The following is a 19,246-nucleotide window of genomic DNA, read 5'->3' as shown; positions in this document are numbered from 1 at the left end:
CCTCCCCGCGGGGCGGACCGCCGACGACATCAAGCCGTACCTGACGTGCACGCTCGTGCACCCGGACGGCGAGACCAAGCGCAAGACGCGGCCCTACCGCCGGCACCGCCTGACGGGGTTCCTGCGGCCGGGCAGGGAGTCGCCCGATCCCACGGACCCCATGTGGGACGAGACGCTCGAGTGGGAGTACGACGACGACGAGCTCGTGTTCCTGCGCCTGCTCGTCAAGAGCGACGACGCCTTTGCGCGGAATCCCGTCTTCGCCGTCGCCGCCATGCGCCTGCTGTACGTGCCCGAGGACGCGGGCTGGTCCTTCATCCGCATGCTGGACCTCAAGGGCCACGAGACGAGGTGCGCGCTGCTGGTCAAGATGGAGATTCTGGACCGGTGAGGGTGAGGAGTTTGGGTTGGGTTGGGTTTGGAAGCGGGTTTGCTTGATTAACGATAATAATTCAAGTCTCTTTTATGCCGCTCTGTGTTGATGCATGACTTGGATGATCTGTTTGCCTTCACAGTTGCCATGTGGCCAAGGGAAAGGCTCATGGGCGAGTCTTGATCTACCCCTCGCCAGCTGTGTCAACCACTATGCATCGCTCGTGTCATGCCTCGCAAAGACCTTTCTTCGTGTTGGTGGGCATTTCCGTTATACCATTCCCCTTGAAATGCAATGCATCACACTTCAAACATTTCGACATTGGTCGGTGGCGAGCACATTTCTCGAACAAAACCCTTCACTTTATCAGGGGTAGAAGACAAGGACAGAAACAAAACAGAAATATTCAGGCAGTACGGGTCCTAGATGTTGCCCTTTGAGGTGCCTACTGTACTTGACAACAGTGGTAAGCTTTCAACTGCAAGTGCAAGTCACTCGGCCAACCCATACTTCATCAAAAGCGGTCCTATTATACAACTACGTCTCGTAAAACAGCGTTACGCCGCCAATGCCCTAGGCCTTCTCGAACCTCGCGGCCACCGTCTTCCAGTTGACGACGTTCCAGATGGCGTCAAAGTACTCGGCCTTGCGGTTCTGGTACTGCAGGTAGTAGGCGTGCTCCCAGGCGTCGATGCCCAGCAGGGGCTCGAGCCCGCCCGTGACGGGGTCCTGGTTGGCGCGCGTCACGACCGAGAGCGCGCCCGTCTTCTTGTCCTTTGCGAGCCAGGCCCAGCCGCTGCCCTGGATGCCGGCCAGGGCGGCGTTCATCTGCTTGCGCATCACGTCGAGCGAGCCAAAGTCGGCCTCGATGGCCCCCTTGAGCTTGCCGTCCGGGTCGCCGCCGCCGTCGCCGCCGCTGGCCGGCGCCAGGTTCTCCCAGAAGAGCTTGTGGTTGAGGTGCCCGCCGCCGTGGAAGTTGATCATGGGCGCCTGCGCCGCCACGGCCGACGCGTCGCCCGCCTCCTGCGCCTTGGCGATGGCCTCCAGGGCGCCGTTGAGGCCGTTGACGTACGTTTGGTGGTGCTTGGAGTGGTGCAGCTCCATGATCTGGCCAGAGATGTAGGGCTCGAGCGCGCCGTAGTCGTCTGGCGGGGGAGGAGGGGGCGTGAGCATTGAGGCTCTGATTATATGGCGCCGAGGGTTAGCGGGACTTACAGGTCAGATCGGGTAGGGTCGCCTTGCCCCGGACGAAGCTGGTGCTCGCCATGGCGGCGACGGGCTTCATGGCGCGGGAGCGCAGAGCCCCGCGCAGGGTGGGCGAGGTGCGGAGCAGAGTCGAAGCCATTGTGGGTTTATGGTGAAGACTTTGGGGATTTTTTGATGCGGAATGTTGTCTGCTTTGCTTGTTCACTCGATGAAGGACAAAATTGCGTCGGTGGCTGAGGACGCTGGGCTCGGGCTTTGTCCTGCGACAAGTTGCGAGTTAAGCTCCTCGGATCGGATCTTCGGCGATGACATCAAACTGATGGGAAAATTGGACGCCCGTCGCACTAGTGGAGCTTCCCATTGGCTAGAGCTTATGGTTTTGCTTTCCCGCTTGGCCCAAGCTTCGCCCTCTGCCTCGACCCCACTGTCACGTCTCCCCCCGCCATCGCCAAGCTCTATCGCGTCTTTGTCGAGTCCCAGCCAGGAGTCCCTGACCAGCACTGAAAGCACGACTGCCTTTCACTTGCTGTCCCAAACCTGTCGCAGGCTCGCCAGGGGCCTTTCTCGTCCCTTCCAATGTCTTACTACGATATTGACGCCATCCTCACGGATGCCGAGGTGGGTTCACATTGAGGACAAAAGTCCCTTCCCACCTTTCGACTTACATAACTAACCCGCAACTGACATCCCCCCCGAACCACGTCTAGAAAATCCCCTGCGAGTTCCAGATCGACGTCCCCGAGCTCGGCTACCTCGACAACTCACCCTCGCATGGCCTCAAGGCCGGCGCGCGCGTCAACCTCCCGCTCTGGCTGGCCGAGATGCTCGCGCTCGCCAACACCTCGGACCCGAACGACCCGCGCGGCGCCGCCTCATCCTTCGCGTCACTCAACCTCCCCTCCCCGCTCGCCGACGAGGTCGTGCAGGCCCTCAAGGCCGACCCGCGCAGCGTCCCGCTGCGCGACCGCAGCCCGCACTTTTACGCCCTCGCCGTCCGCATCCTCGACCTGTTCGAGGAGCGCGACCTGGCCGCCGTCCTGCGCCGCAGCTTCGTCGTGCGCGCCGCCGACGTCGGGCTGCACGCCCGCAAGGCCGGCGGCGCTAGTGCTGCTGCCGCCGCCGCTGGTGGTGGCGGTGGTGGTGGTGGTGTCGGGACGGCTGGGGCCAAGAAGGATGAGGGCAGCAACGTCGGACTCGGCGGCGTCAGCGAGGAGTTCCTGAGGGGCCTGGACGAGTGGGAGCGCGCGCTGTTCCGCATGGCGCACGACGGCACAAAGGCCGGGCACGAGTGGATGGACGCTGTCAAGAGGCGATGAGCCGGAGACGGGTGTGCAGTAGCAATAAAAGATGATGGGAAGATGAGGGCAGCCTACCACCCCCTAACCTCCGTGTTTATCGAAAGGCGGCTTTCCCCGCCGCAACGCTATCGACATGGTGGCCGGGCTGGGCTAAACACTCATTCCCTTTTACCGAGACTGCAGAACTAGCGGGCGCCATGGCCGGCGCCAGGAATAGCTTGCCTCTTTGTCCCAAGGCCACAACCCCGGCCATCGCTTTACCGGCCCACATAGATGCTTTCCACATGTTCCCAAGCTTGGTCCTTTTGGGACCATGGCTTATGTGGCTGCTATCTTCCCGGCGCCTCGTCAGCTCCAGACTAGTTTTTCTCCTAGCGTCTTTATAGGTCAGGGTTAGTCCAGACGCGGAACTTTGGTAGATTGCCCTACCCAAGCCCCTATTGGTTGCCGCCTAGGCAGCAACACGCAGCTATGTATTCAGGCCATGGGTTCCTAGGCCTACGGGCGGTAGTGTGCCTGCAAGGTCACAGCCCCAAACGACAGTTTTTGCCACCACTCCTCGTATTCGTCCTACAGGTTCCAGGGATCAGAAACGTTAGTGCGGTGGATCAACCAGGGGGGTAAGGGTACACAGCGTGCCACACAATTTGTAGTAGGAATCAATGTATTGTAACTAATAGCTTGGGACGATTCTAGTGGGTTCTGGCAAATGGAGGTGAGGGTAGCGATACATCGATTTGGCGGGATTCTCTATGGTGAAAAATGTATTTGGGTACGTGGCTCAATTAGGAAGGATCCACCGCACTAACGTTTCTGATCCCTGATACCTGTACGGGGTAGGATGCTTAATACCGAGCGAACCCGGGCCCCGTTTAGTTCTCCGTCCACCCGGCTGCGCGGATGTTCCTATTGGGTTTGCGCTATTTTGAAAGACAGGGAAATGTGTTTGTTTGTCGGCTCGATACTTTCTCTGCGGCCAGTCGGAGAGCCGGATCGGGTAAGCCGTTCACCCGCTAACATGGATCCCGCTCGGGGAGTGTGGGATCGAATAAAAGCAAAATTGATCCTGGTATAAGCTTCAGCCTTAATGTGGTGCCATCCTAGTCCTGGGTAGTGGGGGTGTGACTTCACGCCCAGGGGGCTTCGATAGAAGGAGCCATGGTGGTTTTCGTTTCTGCTATTGATCGCACATGGGTAGTATTTTGAGGTACAAAAGGCATACAAAGGAAAGCGAATAACGGACAACGACATAGAGGATTGTAAAGTCGAGAGGTTGATGGCGGGAACAACGACAAATACCATGTTGCCGCCCGCGATGCGCCAGAAAACCAAATATTAAGTGGTGATTCCGCGCCCCAAAAGGAAAAAAAAATCCGAAGACAAATGGAAGAGACGCATGAGAATCTGCGATTTGAAGTATTACGTAAAAAAGCCAAGGAAAAAAAAAAAAAAAAAAAGAAATGGGAGTAAAAAAACATCAAATACGAAGATAATGGGAGTGAAAAAGGGGCTAGGGTCGGGAAAGAAGCTGCAATCCAGCAGCAACGAAATCACGTAGCCTTGGCGGCCGCACGCAGAATGTCGACAGCCTCCTTGAAGCCACGTCCGAGGGCCACGTCGATGGCGCTGCGGCCGTCGTCGTCGCGAGCCTCGAGGTCGACGGCGCGGGGGCCGGCGTGGTCGATGAGTAGGCGGAGCACGACGGGGTCTCCGTTCTCGACGGCCTGCAGGACGCCGTTCCAGCCGCGGTACATGTGGTTAATGTCGGCGCCGCGCTCGAGCAGCAACTTGATGATGTCGTGCGAGCCCGTGGCGACGCAGCGGCGGATGGCCTTTACGATGGGGAGGTGCTCGCCGGGCGCGTTGACGTTGGCGCCGCCCTCGTCGAGCAGGAACAGCACAATCTGCTTGTTCTCCTCCCGGATGGCCGTGGTCAGGGGCGAGAAGACGCCGCCGTTGCGGTCCTCGACCGACACGCCCGCGGCCAGCAGCAGCTTGACGCTGGGGAGCTGGTTGGCGACGACGGCCATCTCCATGACGCCGCGGAAGGCGCGCGGGTCCGGCAGGGTCGGGAGCAGGTGGCGCAGGATATCGGGCTGCTTGACCGCCATGCATACGGGCCACCCCTCGCCGCGCACCGTCGCGTCGGCGCCGCCGGCCAGTAGGACCTGCGCCATCTCGACGCGGCCCTCGCGGATCGCCGTCGTCAGCGCCGTCTGGCCCTGCTCGTTCTTGTCGTTGGGGTCGGCGCCGCCGTGGTCCAGGAGCCAGCGGAGGCCCTCGATGTTATTCATCTTGACCGCCATCTCGCAGATGCCGGGGGGCGACGAGATGTTGGCCCCGGCCTCGATCAGCTGCGGGAGGTACTGCGTGCGGAAGTGCGTGATGCACTTGAAGCATGGGTACTCGGCCGACGGCACGTTGGGGTCCGCGCCCGCCGCCAGGATCATGTTGAACAGGTCCGCGCGGTTGTCGCGGATAGAGGTGCAGAGCGGCGTGTAGACGCCGTCCTTCTTGGCGTTGACGTCGACGCCCGCCTCGATCAGGATGCGCACCGACTCGGGGCTGTTGGTCGACGTGGCCAGCTCCAGAATGCCGGGCGCCTTGCGCGTGTCGGCGCCGCGGGCCAGCAGCAGCTTGAGGCACGCCGGCTGCATGGTGGCCGGCCAGAGCATGTGCTTGGGGCCTGGAAGGTTGGGGTTGGCGCCGTGGTCCAGCAGCATCTGGACCACGTCGACGCGTCCGGCGTTGATGGCCTCGAACAGGGCCGTCTTACCCTCCGAGTTCTTGGCGTCGGGGTCGGCCCCGTACTCGAGCAGGAGCGCAACGATGCGCTTGGGCGTGGTCTTGCCGATGGACGCGATCAGCGTCGTGTTGCCGCAGCTGAGCGAGTGGTTGGCGTCGCCGCCGTACATGAGCAGCAACTGCACCAGCTCGAACTTGCCGTCCACCACGGCCAGCGCCAGCGGCGACTCGGGCTCCGGGCCGGCGCAGAGGTTGGGGTCGGCGCCGTACTTGAGGAGCAGGTTGGCGCCCGTGATGTAGCCCGACTCGACGGCGCTGAAGAGGGGCGTGACGCCGTCCTTGTCGGGTGAGTTGGGATCGGCGCTGAAGCGCAGCAGCAGGCGCATGCTTTCCGGGTCGTTGTTGAGCACGGCCTCGCGCAGCACGTGCGTGTCGGGGCTCGTCTCGGGCGAGACGCCACGGTCTAGCAGCTGCTCCACCATCTTGTGCTTCTGGCCCTGCACGGCTGAGATCAGCGCCATCCGAAGACTGGAGGCGTTTCCGCCTGTCGGGGCCTTGTTGCGTGGGCTCCAGCGAGGCATCTGTAGCGGGTCGGCCTGAAGGCGGATAGCCTTGACAGGCCCGCTGAAGCTCAGCTCCAGGCTGTCCATGTCGTCGAGCAGAGTCTCCGAGTCGGTCAGACCCGGTGACGTGTTTTCTTCCTGCCCCACGAGCCTGCCACGGCTGACTTGGCTGGCGGTTGAGGGGCTGGTGACCTCCCTCGCTGATATGCGGCTGTTTATGTTGGCACTTTCCGTCATTGAGCGTATTTGAGGGCCCGGGGCGGCCATCATGCCGCTGTCAGACACCGTCCTCGACGTAGAAGCACGACGCGCTGAGTTGTTGTACAATGCGGTTGACAGCTTGGTCGTAACAGACAGCATGCCAGGAATCTCCTCCCGGTCGTCTCGCCTATCGAATCGCCGGTGGGCCAGGGCGGCGCGGTCTCGGTCGTGATCGTCGCTGTATAGGCTGCGGTTCTCAGTGCCGACCCTAAGACCGACGCCGCTCCTACCGCTCCTGGTACTCCTTGTCTCATCCTTGTCCCTACTCCTCATCGAGTCCCTGCGGTTGAGCACCGGGCGCTCGATGTCGTCTCTCATTATCAGGGCCATGTCGTCCGACTGCGACAGGGGCGCCATGGTGGGCGGGAGCGCCGGCAGCTTTGGCAGATCGCTCTGGAGTCTGGGACCCAATTTTGGCGCGGGTCCCGACATGGTGGCTTCATAGTCGTTGTTCTTGGGCGTGCGCCCGGCAGGGCGGCCTTTGGCCATGCGGTCAAGGGCGGCCGCCAGTTCGCTGTAGCCGCTGCCAATTGACCCATCTGGCGAGGCGTTGCCCAGGGACCACTGGAACACGAGGGCACTCATGCGCAGAGAGTCGCGTGACTTGCCCAGGGAGTCCCGTATCTTGGCGATGGACTTCTCGGCAAACATCATCCGCCACCCCTTTCGCAGCTTCCCGCCCACGCCGCCGTTCTCGTACTCGAGGAACTCGACCATCATGTGGTCAAGCACCTGGAAGTCTGCGTTGGTCTGCCGGAATTTGCCGTTGAGTTCCTTGACCATATCGTCGGGGAAGTGCTGGCCGGCGCGAAAGCATTCCGATAGGCCGGCCTCGATGGCCCACAGGATGCGGCAGATATCGAGGAAGTCCTGGGCCAGGTTTTTGAACCCATGGGGCTGATGCTTGACCGAGCTGAGGAACTCGAGCATTCGAACTGAGATGTTGTTGCCCATGAGAGTTGCCTTGGTGCAAAGCTCGAGCAGAGCCACTCGGCTCTTGTCAGGAACCATTTTGGATGTCAATGAGGTTCCGGAAGCTCAAAACTGTAGCACAGGAGGTCGTGGAGGGGCCAAGCCGAGGCGGACAGGCAGGCAGGTGGGCAAGCTTTCTGTCAGGACAGTCGAAGAGGGAAGCAAAAAAGACCAGGAATCAGGGTGGGCGTAGAGGCAGTGGAAATACTTGATGAATTGGAGAGAGGGAAGGGTGTGGGAATACAAGGGGGTTGGCCTTGGAGCTAGAGCAGGCAGGGATGGACGGTCTCGACTGGCAGGACTCCCCGTCAATACGTAGCCCCGAGTCTGTGCTCCGACAGGCGCTCCTGTGGCGCCCCGGAATATGGACCCTTGCCTAGCTCCAAGAAGATGAGATGTCAAAGAGGAGGTACTTTGGACGCCGGCTCTGCGAGTCAGTTCTTCGCGCCAGGGGCTATATCTTTGCTTGTTGCGCGGAGCCACCGGTGATACCTGCCGAGATGGGCAAGCGCGAGGGATTCTGCATCCCCTTGAGTCCCTCGTAGGGCCGCTCGCATACGTGATTATCACGGACGCTTTGACGCTGGTACATGTCACCAAGACGGTGCTGAACGGAATCCTGCGGGACTGCCCCTGTCTGGTGGTGACGCAAGGCCATTCCCGAGGCTCTCATTGGATATCTTGTCAGACGAAATTCCTGGGCTATTGAGTACCAGGAGGAACAATGGGAATAATGCAATTCTCACTGAAAGCTACCAGCAACGCCACCGGGAGTATCTCGTGTTTCGGTATGCGCCGCCTGGACAGCTGAACGCTGTGGCGAGACATACAGCAGAGGGATTACTAGACTGGCAAGGGTGACCGGGGCGTAGCACTCGAGAGCACGGGAGTGGAAGCATCAACCAGATGGGGTCGGACGGGATGTATTCCTTACTGACCCCATTCCATAAATGGGGAGGAAAATTGCAACTAAGGAATGGAAGTTGACAGGGAGGAGGCTCTCGGAACTTTCATGTGGGCACCTCTCACGGGCACTTTCGCCACATGGCGAGATGCGACTGGATTGGGGGGCTTGGGGGCGTGCTGCAAGCCACATTGGGACTAATATTGCAACAAGTCGAAGGGGCTCGAGAAGCCGGCTGTGACACCGGCAGGCGCCCTGGCTTTTCCTAGGTGAAAAGAGAAAATAGACATCAGGTGCCGGGTTAGCACGGATACCAGACTAGCTCGTAAGCAAGCCGATGGCGCATCGGGTGGAGGGGTCATAGCGTTGTGGGCGAAAAAGAAATATCGGTCAAAAAAGCTTCTGGGTCTCCACGAGTCTCCTCTTCCTTCTTTTTTTTCCCCTCCTTCTTTTCGCCGATGATGATGCCACCAGCGAACTAGCCGACCTTGTCGTAGTTCACATAATCCTTGCCCCTGGCCGGACGCCCGAGTGCGTTAGTCTTTCTGCTACCCCTCCACTCATCAACCAAGTCTCTGCTAGCCAGTCAATGCACACAGCCCTAGCCACTTGGCCCAAATTGGTAAAAGGCAGACGAGGGGATGTCCGTGTTCTTGGGCTGCCGGGCAAAGCGCAGAGGGAACTTGTTGGAGCCGATCGCCTGCCACCTGTCATGGCACCGGAGGAAATCGAGGAAATGGCGGCGTGTTGGGAATCCAGGCTCAGTAGTAGGCGGGGAAGGAAGCTTTGGGGGCTTTACACTCTCTATACTGCCCTAACACGGGGCTCCGGGTCCTCGTTCAGCGAAGCCACAACACCGCCGGATGTCGAGCTTGCGAGGCGAAGGCGGTATTGAAGCGTAGCTGTTCTTTACCTAGGGAATTTAACAAATTGCTAACAAAAGTTTCCCCTACTTAGGACACAATCCGTAGCTTAAATAAGTTAAAGTAGGAGGGTTTGGGCCACCGGAGGTTTGAGCTACCCCTATGACGCGTGGGCCCGTAGGCCCACTATTTAAAGGAAAAAACGGAGTTCAATTAGTAAAACCCCATTTTTACCGGGGGGTAGCTCGAACCTCCGGCTCAAACCCTCCTACACTAACTTAGCCGCTGACCAGTCCACGCACGAGCATCTGACCGTCTTAGCTTACGATTAGTCAATTTTAATTGCTAGATAGTCCTGCGTGTGAGGGGTTAGGGTTGTTGTGGTAGCCTTCCGTGGGAGAAAAGCGATCCGTAAGGGCCTTGGGAAGGCTGCCAGAGGCAGAAGGGGGGTCCCAGTGGGTCTCCCCTTGGAAATTACCGTTTAACCGATAAATATCAGGAATAAATAAAAATTAGTAAATATAAAAAATCGATAATAAATAAATAAAAATCGGGAATAAATAAAAATAGCTACGCCTTCGGGTTTTGCTACCGCCTTTTCTGCTTTTTTAAATTGTTCAAAGAACGAGTTAAAACATTAAAAAAGTAGTATTACTCAATTCTTTTGCCTTAACGTTCAAAATTAAAATCAGGGCAATTTGACGTTTGCCCCCGGAGGGCCGTGCGGGCGTCAAATCAGCGGGGCGGCTCCTGATTTTACATCACTGTCTGATCATCTCTAGGTAGGCCGCAACCTCTGGAGCAAATATGCCGTCTCGGACGAGCTGGTCGCCGGACTCAACTATCCAGGGTCTGACAGTCTCTCTGGATGACTCTCCTGCCAGCCGCGGCCTTATTTGAATCGGCCTGTTAGCAACTACCCAATCTCGCATGGTGGAGGGACGTTCGAAAATTTTATCTGCGGGGAACGCGGAAACTTACAGTATCAGCAACCGAGTTCAGCGATTTTTCGGGGACCTGGATTTTGGCGGCGCTGGCCTCGAACAGGCACACTGGGGTACTGTCGATTTTGTGACTTCCATGGCCGAACATGGCAGCCTCGTCCAGGAACCGGGGGTCAATCCACTGCAAAGGGATTCTTTCCATCGGCCTGCCTCCCGTCAGGTCGAAATTGTGCCGCCATCTAATCTGAAACTCGAATCCAGTCCGGACATCGCCGGCTGCATGCATCAGGACGCCAACGCCGACGCCCCGCGCGAACGGGACGAAATACGCCCAGTGGTTCTTGAAAGGATGGCCGTTGAAGATTAGAAGCTTGACCAGCAAGGACCCGGGAGGCCCGCTGCTAGCCACGGCAGGTGGCTGCGGGGCAGCAGTGGGCGGTGCGGCATTGCGAGAAGTGCTCGGCGGAGGAGGGGGCGGAGGGGGTGGCGTATCGAGCGGCATGATCAGCTGAAATCCAGCACCGGTAAGGAGGATCAAGCACGGGCTCAGGCGTTGGCTGGTGGAGCCAATGGCGGAGGAAGATACAAGACGATGTGGATGTTGGTTGGCTGGGATGGAGAACAATCAAATTCGATCAAATTGCAGAAGGCTGAGCTTGGCAACCGGGGTGATCGAGCAAGGCAGCTCCATTAGCAGCCGAAAGAAGTGAGCGGGCAATTCAATGCGGGCATGAATAGGAAAGAAGCACTAAAACGGGAAGGAAGGCTAGCAGAAGAACACGAGGCAATGTGCGCTTGGCCCCGCGAAGTGCATCGACAGTGACTCGTACTTATCTTAAATACATTAAATTTAATCTTAATCTGCTTATTTAACCTTTTCCTTTGGGGTTTCCTTCTTTTTCTTTTCTTCCTTATCATATTCTGTTTCTTTTTTTTTTCTTCTTTTTTTTTTTCTATTTTTTATACTACATTTTGCGTTCCAATTGCACGTAGACGCACGCACTTTGCTTGCCTGGGATGCGTTCCATCGTTCATGTTGATTTTCTCGTTGGCGGTGTGTCCTGTTTCGGCCACTAGGTCACAAACTCAATCGCTGAATTCAATTGGCCAATGACCCGAAAACGCCGGGTGCTCAACGCGTCGCCGCTGCGGAGAGCGGTACCCGCAAAGACTCCTGAATGCCGATCCCCTAACAAGCCGCGCCCCACAAGCATGGAAGCTGCAAAGAGCAGGGTGAAAAAAAGGGGTCGAGTTCAACGCTCAACTCTGGTCAATCAACAATTCTTGCGAACACCAGTCTACACCCACCTATTCCTCAACTGCGACCCCGTCCGAAGCCTGGTGGCGACTGCCCATCCTCCCGCCACCCGATCCGACCTTTTCCCGTTCCTCCCTGCCTCTACCCACCGAGTCAACAAACGGCCGACTGCAATAAACAACAGAGCAGCGGCTCGACCAAGTCTATGGCTTCGTCAGCTGGCCGCTAGACTCCTAAGCCCGGCAAACGCCGCCCCTCGCCCGCCCTGGACATGCACCAGCCGAGCGTTGGTCCAGCGCTATATGACAATGCTCCCGCCAGAAGGCGACTCGATCGCCACCACGCTCCCATGTCGTCGAGGTCGAGGCTACGATGGTTGTTCGCCCTCGCCCTCGCCGCCTGCCGCTCTCTCCCAACTGCTCACGCCGTTGGTGTGCAGTTTCTGCCCTGTGACGTCGTGGACGGTATCGCTGTCAGCACTAATGCCAGCAATGGGACCGCTGGACTCGTTCCCTATGTCCGGAGCGTCAATACGAAGCTCTTACCTGGGCCCGCTGAAGCCGGCTCCGGAACCAGTACCGGCCACCAGCTGAGTCTGGTCCTCGACATCGAACCCAAGGCTAGCCTATCATGTGAGGACCAAGCGAGACAGCCCTGGAACCTGTCTCTCGGTGTCACTGCACTGGGACTTTCGCTCTCCAAAAGGGGCAGCCCCCAAAACGTCTCTTGTTACTTGGCGTCCTACCCACCAAACAAGTTCGTGAATCCTCCCCAGTCCCCCCAAGGCTGGCCAGAGAACCGGTAGCTAATCGTGTGCATCTCCCCTGCCTCGCAGCACTAAACCTTTCGACTACGGACCCAAATTGATGGTGAAATCCCAAGTTGACGTCGGCCCACTTGGCGTGCTCCCGACCTTTGCCTTGCGAGTATCGTTCGAGTCTGGTCCTCAGGGGCCCAAGTCGCCAATCTGCATATACGCCGAGATCACACCGGCGCTCTCCGACACCATCGCACTCGCGGCGCGGATCGTTCCCATCCTCATCTTCGTACTGGTGGTCGTCTCAGGCTTCCTCACAACCATGTATAAGCAGCCGATCGTGGTGGACATGGCGCATAGCCGTTGGGCGGGCCAGGTACCGCTACAGGAGCACCCGGAGTCTCCGCCGGCCAGAGCGATCCTTCCTGGTGTGGGGGACTGTCTACTGCACCTGCAGTTTATATTCCTCATGGGAGCCCTGACGGTCCGATACCCCGGCTTTTACCAGCCTGTTGTCAGTAAAATGAACTGGGCTGTCCTCTTCAGCCCCAGTGGCCCCATCGGCATGCAAGCAGTCTCCGACGGTGTTGGAGATGGCATCTACTGGATCAACGGCACTCTCACCGGTACCGACGGCATCTCGCTCCTGTCTCAGGTCTCGGGAACGGCCATGACAACCTATGTGTTTTGGAACATGCTCCTTCTGGCCGGCCTTGTCGCCATTGCTGTCGCGCTGGTGCTCAAAATCTCCCCCATGGTGCCGTCCATCCGTGCCAAGTTTACAGCCTCGCCCGATGCCGAGGCGCGGCCTCACCAGACTGCCATGCGCACCACATGGAACGTCCTCCGAGTGGTATTCAGCTATTTTCTGCAGCCCTTGGTTGCGTTCATGACGTACCAACTTACCAGCAATATTCTACCGGTGTGGCAACTGGTGTTGATTGTGACGCTGATGGTGCTGGTGATATGCGGCATCGCGTGGGTGTCGACCGCCGCTCCCCTGAACCAGCTCGGCACTCTGCTGCTTGGCGGCTCCAAGAAGAAGTACCGCTCGCTGCATCAGGGCGCCGGGAATGATGGCCAAGCTGGCGAGGCAACTCGCCATCGTTGGTTTGACAGCCGCGCCAGCTTCACCATAATTTTCTTCGTCGTTGCCTTTATGAGAGGCGCCATGATTGGAGGGGTCCAGTCCAACCCCATAGGCCAGCTTGCCATCATGGCCCTGCTCGAGTTTGTCCTCCTCGCCAGCACGGCGATCCTCAACCCCTTCCCTAGCTTCGCCCTGGTCTTCATCTGTTCCTGCCTTGCGCGACTGGCCGTTGTGGTCCTCACCATCATCTTCCTGCCTCAGCTGCGCGCCGACATCGGGACTAGGATGGCCGTAGGGTACACCATCTTGGCTATTCACGCCGCAGTGTTGCTCTTCGCATGCGCAGTGCCTGCAGTGCTGCGCCTGGCGCGGGTATGGTTCAGGAACATGGCGGTGTTTGACGAGCCCGAGGTAAGCAGCCCCGGCCCTGGTACCCACATGCCACTGGACCTAGATATGATATTTGTGCTTCTCTCTCAAACGATTCGTCGCTAACCTCTATTGCTCACTCTCCCGGAACAGATCTACGGTGTCAGCCAGCTCACCCGTCGTCGAACCAACTATTCCAACGGCCTCCGCGCTCCCGAGCAGGGTCGTGATGGCGGTCGGCGGTCCATGGACCCGCGAGCCCCCGCCACCCCGCTTCTCTCTCCGCACAGCCCTCATAACTCGGGCGATGCAGGAATCTCGGTCACTGTCCGCACCGTTCCACAGCACCACGCCTTCCGTGCCCCCCGCACTCAGCCCTCGCTAGCATCTCTGTCGTCGTACACCGGAGGCTTGACCCCGCTGGATGGGAGCCATCCGCGATCGCCGCTAACACCCGCGGTCAACGACGCGTCCGCGCACCTCTTCTCATCGCAGACGCGAGATGCATCCCTAGATCCCACCGGCAAGCCGTGGCGACGACAGTCGTCTGAGTCTTTGCGCTCCGACGGGGCCACCCTCGTCAACGCCGAGGCGCCGGTGCCGCTCCAGAAGGCACATGCGCCTCTCGCGTCGCGCTGGAAGGACTACTCGTTCCGGGAGGCCGACTTGTACTACGGCACACCACCTCCGGACGACGACGACGACGATGACAAGGAAGTTCGCGGCGGCGGCCCGTCCTCCTCGTCACTGTCGTCTCGCCCCAAGAAGCCGACCGTCTGGGTCCAGCTGACGACCAGGAGGGCGGCCTCTGCGGGCAACAGCAGCGGGAGCAGCGACAGCGGAAGCAAAAAGGGGTTCGAGGTTCGAAGACCGCCAAGGCCACCGGGGATGGCGCCGCCAGCTTCCATGGCCAAGCCATCAACCCCAGCCCCAGCTGCTTCTTCCAATTCCCATTAGCGTCCCCTGAGGCGCTTCTATATAATAGTTGGATGTACCTATCTAAACCATGTACATACTGTATGCATCTGGTGCTTTGGCACTTGTATTTTCTCGTTTCCTCCCCAGTTGGATATATAGGATGGGTCCATGGCAATGAGCGCCCTGAAAGGCATGCTCAGTTTGCACCATATAAGCCTGGAGTTTTGCTGCATTCGCATTATAATTTAGCGTTTTTGATTTCACTGCGCTCCCCGGTCCCTTTGGCTCTGGCTTTTCGCTTGGTCCATTTGCCAGCAACATGTCTGCGCGCTTTACCCTCGCTGTCTCGGCTAACAATCAGCAGGAGAGAAGACCTGCATTGCTGACTGGAGAGTTGTCAGGCGTTCGCGGCACAGGGTCAAGCGCAACTTTAGAGCACCTGCAAACCCAAGGGATCCAATCCTGGCTCGGTTCACCTTCCCCACGAACGCGTCGCGTGTGCGCGAAGACATTGAGAAATCGATAGATCAGGAAACGATGGCTCGCAGCCAGATGTTGCAGTCGGTCTGCGGCTCACCACACGAGAGATATCGATCAGGGTGCGCAGTCGAGCTGCGCAGCAACGTCAGAAACAGTAAGGCGGCCAGGGTACCTCGTAGGCCCAGCTGGCTTGGCCAATCATATGCCGCAATTCTCACGGAACACTGCCGCTGCGCCCCGCATTGCGCCCTGTAGGGATATTTTTGAAGATCGAACTCCCCGATTCGGCCAAGCTGCGGGTCCAATACTTGGTGCTCCGCCGCCATCTTCTGCTTGGTCGGCCTGGGGCCCCCCAGATCTCGAGGTCGATACCATCTTGTGCCGCTCGCAGCCAAGAACCGCGCTTGCTAACAATCGATGTTGGGCCACCTCCCGGCAGCCTCCCATTGGCTGCCAGCACTTGACCCAAAAGCCCCAGGCCCTTTGTGGGATACAGCCCTGCTTGCTTACTCTGGCCTGACTGCTCTGCTCCCCATGAAGCCTAGCAGCTGCCATGGCGCCAACGGCCCCGAGCCGCAGTCGACGCCGCCCCGGGGATCCAGCCCGGCCGTCTGCTCTTAAGACCCGTGGTCCCTGTTGTCCGGGGAATCCAATGCATCGGCGAAACAAGACAGAGAACACCTTGAAGTTTAGCAGCAGCTTGAACGCCCTTCGAGATACTCTTCAAGAGTGTGGGCTGACCTACGCCAACCTATCTCGTCTCAATAGGAGGAGACGACACCCTGACGACCAACCGACCAACATAAACTACCACCGCATACGATAATCCACCATCCCAACGTAGCGATGCGTTCTTTCTTCATCCTGGCCACTGTGGCCATCGGCGCCACTAGCGCCACCCAGTACCCCAACTGTGTAAGTCGACAAAGGGCCCGGTCCTCGCGGCCTTTGGCGAGCACTGTCCTCCAGCGGCAGGTTCTCGGCCGCCCGAACCCGGCTCCAAGACTCGCCCGCAGGGCATGGGAGCAGCAAAGAGACCTGAGACTAACGACGCACATTGACCCCAACCAAAGGAGCACGACAACTGCTACCGCAACATGATCGACGCCAGGTTCAGTGCCGCCGTCAAGGACTGGTGCCCCAAGTTCCTTGGCTCCCAGTCCAACAACGCGGGCGATATCCACAAGGACATCACCAACTGCGGCGGCGACGTGAAGCGCGTCAGCTCCGCCTGCTCGTGTATCACCTACTCGGCTACCCACCAGTCCACCAGCACGACGTCGCAGAGCAGCAGCAGCAGCAGCAGCAGCGGAAGCACGGCGCCGGTCACAACCACCTCGGCTTCTTCGACTAGCCTGAGCAGCAGCTCATCGTCTAGGCCGACCTCGACGACTGTCAGCAGCACGAGCAGCTCGAGCAGCAGCTCTAGCTCAAATTCTAGTAAGCCTAGCACTGCTACGAGCTCCAGCTCGACATCGAGCAAAGCAACTAGCTCTAGCTCCAGCTCGACATCGAGCAAGCCTACCACGACTACCAGCTCCAACTCGACCTCGAGCAAGCCCACCACCACCATCAGCTCCTCCCACACCACGCGCATGACGACAAAGACCATCTGCAAAACGGAGCGCAAGACAGTAACGGAATGTCCGCACGACAAGCCCAACTGCCCCGGCAACTCGAAGACCACCTCGGTCGTTGTGGTGACCATCCCAATTACTACCACGGTCTGTCCAGTCACTGAAAGCGGCACCAGTACCACCCCGGCGCCGACGACGACTAGCTCCTCGAGCTCTTCCTCCTCTACGTCTTCGGGCCAGTCATCAACCAACACTACCTCATCGGCCACCACCACGTCCATGACTACTTCTACCGTCTATAACAACGTTGTCAAGACCGTCACTGTCTGTCCCGCTTCCCGCAAGGACTGTCCTGAAAGGGAAAAGACCACCTCGCTCTCTACGACCAAGGAATTTGTTCGGACTACCGTCGTTCCTTGCTCCCCGAAGCACACAACCACCTCGTCTTCGTCCTCCAGCACTTCGTCCTCTAGCACTTCGTCCAGCAATACTACATCCTCAGCCACTACCACGTCCATGACCACTTCCCATTCGAACTCGACAATGACCACGTCCTCATCGACCTCTTCTCGACACTCGAACTCGACGACTTCAGCCGCCACGAGCACACCCTGCACCATCTACACGACCAGGGCCAAGACTACAACGAGCTGCATGATGACCATATTGGGCAAGTGTGTGGGTAATCCAGTTACAAAAACTACAAGCGAATCCTACGCGGTGAAGACCACGTCTTGTGCTGTTAATTCGGCGACTACTACTAGCTCATCTAGCAGCAGCAGGTCCCCGACCACGACGACCCCCGCCTCCTCGACGACGTCGACGATCTACTCTACCCAGGTAAGTACTGTTACAGAGTGCCCGTCTACTAAGAAGGACTGTCCTCTGCGCGAAAAGAAGACGCATGTGGTCACAAAGACGTTTGCCATTTCCACAACGGTGTGCCCTATTACCTCGCACAAGTCCTCCAGCTCTTCCAGCACCTCGGGATCGACCACCTCCTATAGCAACAGTACCATGTCGCACTCAACTTCGAGGTACTCCAACAGCACCACAAGCGCTACTACCACGAGCCCTCCGAGGTCGACCACCTCGACCATCTACACCACCCGAGTCAGCACCGTTTCGGCCTGCCCTCCCAACAAAAAGGACTGCCCGCTCCGAGAAAAGACGTCCTCCAAGGTGGTGACCGAAACGATTGTCCTTTCTACCACCGTGTGTCCCGTCACAACGACGTCCAGCTCTTTGAGCTCCTCGAAGGCGACGACTTCCTACTCCAACAGTACCACGAGCGCCACCACAACCAGCCCTCCGAATTCGACCACCTCGACCATATACACGACCCGGGTCAGCACCGTCTCGGCCTGTCCGTCTAACAAGAAGGATTGCCCGCTTCGGGAAAAGACGTCGTCGAAGGTGGTGACTGAAACCGTCGTTCTTTCGACCACTGTCTGCCCAGTCACCACGACTTCTCAATCCTCTTCTTCTCCTAAGCCAACCCCCACAACTTCCATGTCCACTTCGACTATCTACACAACACGAGTCAACACCGTCTCGGCTTGCCCCCCTGATAAGAAGGACTGCCCTCTCAACCAGAAGACCATGTCGCTTGTCACCGAGGTTGTTGTTCTGTCGACTACTATCTGCCCGATCACCATGACGCCGAGCCCCAAGAACCCCAGCCCGACGCCAGCGCCCGCAACGACATCCATGTCCACCTCGACCATCTACTCGACTCGGATAAACACCGTCTCGGCGTGCCCTCCGGACAAGAAGGATTGCCCGCTGAACCAGAAGACAACGTCCCTTGTCACTGAGGTTATTGTTCTCTCGACAACCATCTGCCCGATCACCATCCAAGCTGCGTCAACTCCCACGACAACCTCTACCTCGTCAGTCCTCTACAGCACCTCCATCAAGACGATCACTGCTTGCCCGTCGGACAAGCCAGACTGCCCGCTTCGCGATGGCAAGTCCTCATCTTTGATCACGGAAACGATCCCGATCGCCACGAGCGTCTGGGCGACTACAATCACACCCCCAACATCTAGCGCCTCGAGCACTTCTAGCAGCTCTAGCGCCCCCGCGCCCTCTCCCTCGTCGACCACGACATCCACGAGGGTTTACGACTCGACGCGCACGGGCTACTCGACCTCGCTGGTCACCACGAGCGCCTGTCGCGACGGCAAGAGCGACTGCGCGGCCTCGGACCGCACCGTCGCCTCGGTCGTGACGTCGTCGTACGCTGTGACGACGTCGGTCGCTCCCGTGACCGAGGTGGTCGTGGCCACCGTCTCGCCTACAAACACCGTCACCAGCACCAGCACGTCCCCGGACACGACGACGACGTCGACGGCGGCGGGCGCCACCGTCGTCACGACCGTCTGGACCAGCACCTCGACCAACACCATCTACTCGTCCACGGTCCGCGACGCCACCGTGTGCCCGGACGGCAAGAGCGACTGCGCCGCGTCGGAAAAGCAGACCACCAAAACGACGCAGAGCTCGGCAGTATCCACGTCGACGAGCGAGACGGTCGTGACGGCGCTCAGGGCCAACGACGGCAACGGCGGCTGGACCACGATGCAGACCAGCACCACGGGAGGCGGCAACGGCGGCGGCAACAAGCCCGGCGCCACGGCCGGGGCCGGCCAGACTTGGACTGAGT

The 19,246-nt window shown here is 58.8% G+C and overlaps 8 protein-coding genes across 8 annotated transcripts in view; 4 read left to right on the top strand and 4 right to left on the bottom strand.

Annotated features, from left to right (window-relative positions):
- Positions 1 to 391, top strand: part of GGTG_02156 (1-phosphatidylinositol-4,5-bisphosphate phosphodiesterase delta-3) — a gene marked incomplete at both ends in the record, with an annotated part of 3,001 nt that extends 2,610 nt beyond the window's left edge. The window contains one exon of the mRNA XM_009219927.1: positions 35 to 391. Coding sequence (XP_009218191.1) covers positions 35 to 391 — 357 coding nt within the window. The remainder of the gene's footprint in view (positions 1 to 34) is intronic.
- Positions 392 to 759: 368 nt separating this feature from the next.
- GGTG_02155 (hypothetical protein) lies at positions 760 to 1,840 on the bottom strand. Its single transcript, XM_009219926.1, has 2 exons — positions 1,589 to 1,840; positions 760 to 1,518 (listed from the first exon to the last, which is right to left on the bottom strand). Exons 1-2 carry the CDS (start codon positions 1,716 to 1,718, stop codon positions 947 to 949), a joined length of 702 nt encoding a protein of 233 aa, XP_009218190.1. The 5' UTR covers positions 1,719 to 1,840; the 3' UTR covers positions 760 to 946.
- Positions 1,841 to 2,017: 177 nt separating this feature from the next.
- GGTG_02154 (hypothetical protein) lies at positions 2,018 to 3,650 on the top strand. The gene is made up of 2 exons (XM_009219925.1): positions 2,018 to 2,197; positions 2,287 to 3,650. The coding sequence occupies exons 1-2, from the start codon at positions 2,156 to 2,158 to the stop codon at positions 2,893 to 2,895; spliced, it is 651 nt and encodes a 216-aa protein (XP_009218189.1). The 5' UTR covers positions 2,018 to 2,155; the 3' UTR covers positions 2,896 to 3,650.
- A 140-nt stretch (positions 3,651 to 3,790) lies between these two features.
- On the bottom strand, positions 3,791 to 7,457 carry GGTG_02153 (ankyrin repeat and SOCS box protein 16; the record flags this gene model as incomplete). The annotated part of the gene is made up of 1 exon (XM_009219924.1): positions 3,791 to 7,457. One exon carries the CDS (start codon positions 7,455 to 7,457, stop codon positions 4,428 to 4,430), a length of 3,030 nt encoding a protein of 1,009 aa, XP_009218188.1. The 3' UTR covers positions 3,791 to 4,427.
- A 12-nt stretch (positions 7,458 to 7,469) lies between these two features.
- Positions 7,470 to 9,265, bottom strand: GGTG_02152 (hypothetical protein). Its single transcript, XM_009219923.1, has one exon. It carries the CDS (start codon positions 8,089 to 8,091, stop codon positions 7,873 to 7,875), a length of 219 nt encoding a protein of 72 aa, XP_009218187.1. The 5' UTR covers positions 8,092 to 9,265; the 3' UTR covers positions 7,470 to 7,872.
- A 568-nt stretch (positions 9,266 to 9,833) lies between these two features.
- GGTG_02151 (hypothetical protein) lies at positions 9,834 to 10,807 on the bottom strand. Its single transcript, XM_009219922.1, has 2 exons — positions 10,167 to 10,807; positions 9,834 to 10,076 (listed from the first exon to the last, which is right to left on the bottom strand). Exons 1-2 carry the CDS (start codon positions 10,629 to 10,631, stop codon positions 10,023 to 10,025), a joined length of 519 nt encoding a protein of 172 aa, XP_009218186.1. The 5' UTR covers positions 10,632 to 10,807; the 3' UTR covers positions 9,834 to 10,022.
- A 550-nt stretch (positions 10,808 to 11,357) lies between these two features.
- Positions 11,358 to 14,797, top strand: GGTG_02150 (hypothetical protein). Its single transcript, XM_009219921.1, has 3 exons — positions 11,358 to 12,143; positions 12,223 to 13,645; positions 13,757 to 14,797. The coding sequence occupies exons 1-3, from the start codon at positions 11,659 to 11,661 to the stop codon at positions 14,558 to 14,560; spliced, it is 2,712 nt and encodes a 903-aa protein (XP_009218185.1). The 5' UTR covers positions 11,358 to 11,658; the 3' UTR covers positions 14,561 to 14,797.
- Positions 14,798 to 15,665: 868 nt separating this feature from the next.
- Positions 15,666 to 19,244, top strand: GGTG_02149 (hypothetical protein; the record flags this gene model as incomplete). Its single annotated transcript, XM_009219920.1, has 3 exons — positions 15,666 to 15,916; positions 16,075 to 19,017; positions 19,083 to 19,244. The coding sequence occupies exons 1-3, from the start codon at positions 15,848 to 15,850 to the stop codon at positions 19,242 to 19,244; spliced, it is 3,174 nt and encodes a 1,057-aa protein (XP_009218184.1). The 5' UTR covers positions 15,666 to 15,847.
- Between the last annotated feature and the right edge of the window lie 2 nt (positions 19,245 to 19,246).

This window comes from Gaeumannomyces tritici (assembly GCF_000145635.1).
Source record: "Gaeumannomyces tritici R3-111a-1 unplaced genomic scaffold supercont2.1, whole genome shotgun sequence".
NCBI classification, from domain to species: Eukaryota; Fungi; Ascomycota; class Sordariomycetes; order Magnaporthales; family Magnaporthaceae; genus Gaeumannomyces; species Gaeumannomyces tritici.
The sequence above is the reverse complement of the archived record's forward strand: the minus strand, read 5'-3'. Positions and strand labels throughout refer to the sequence as shown.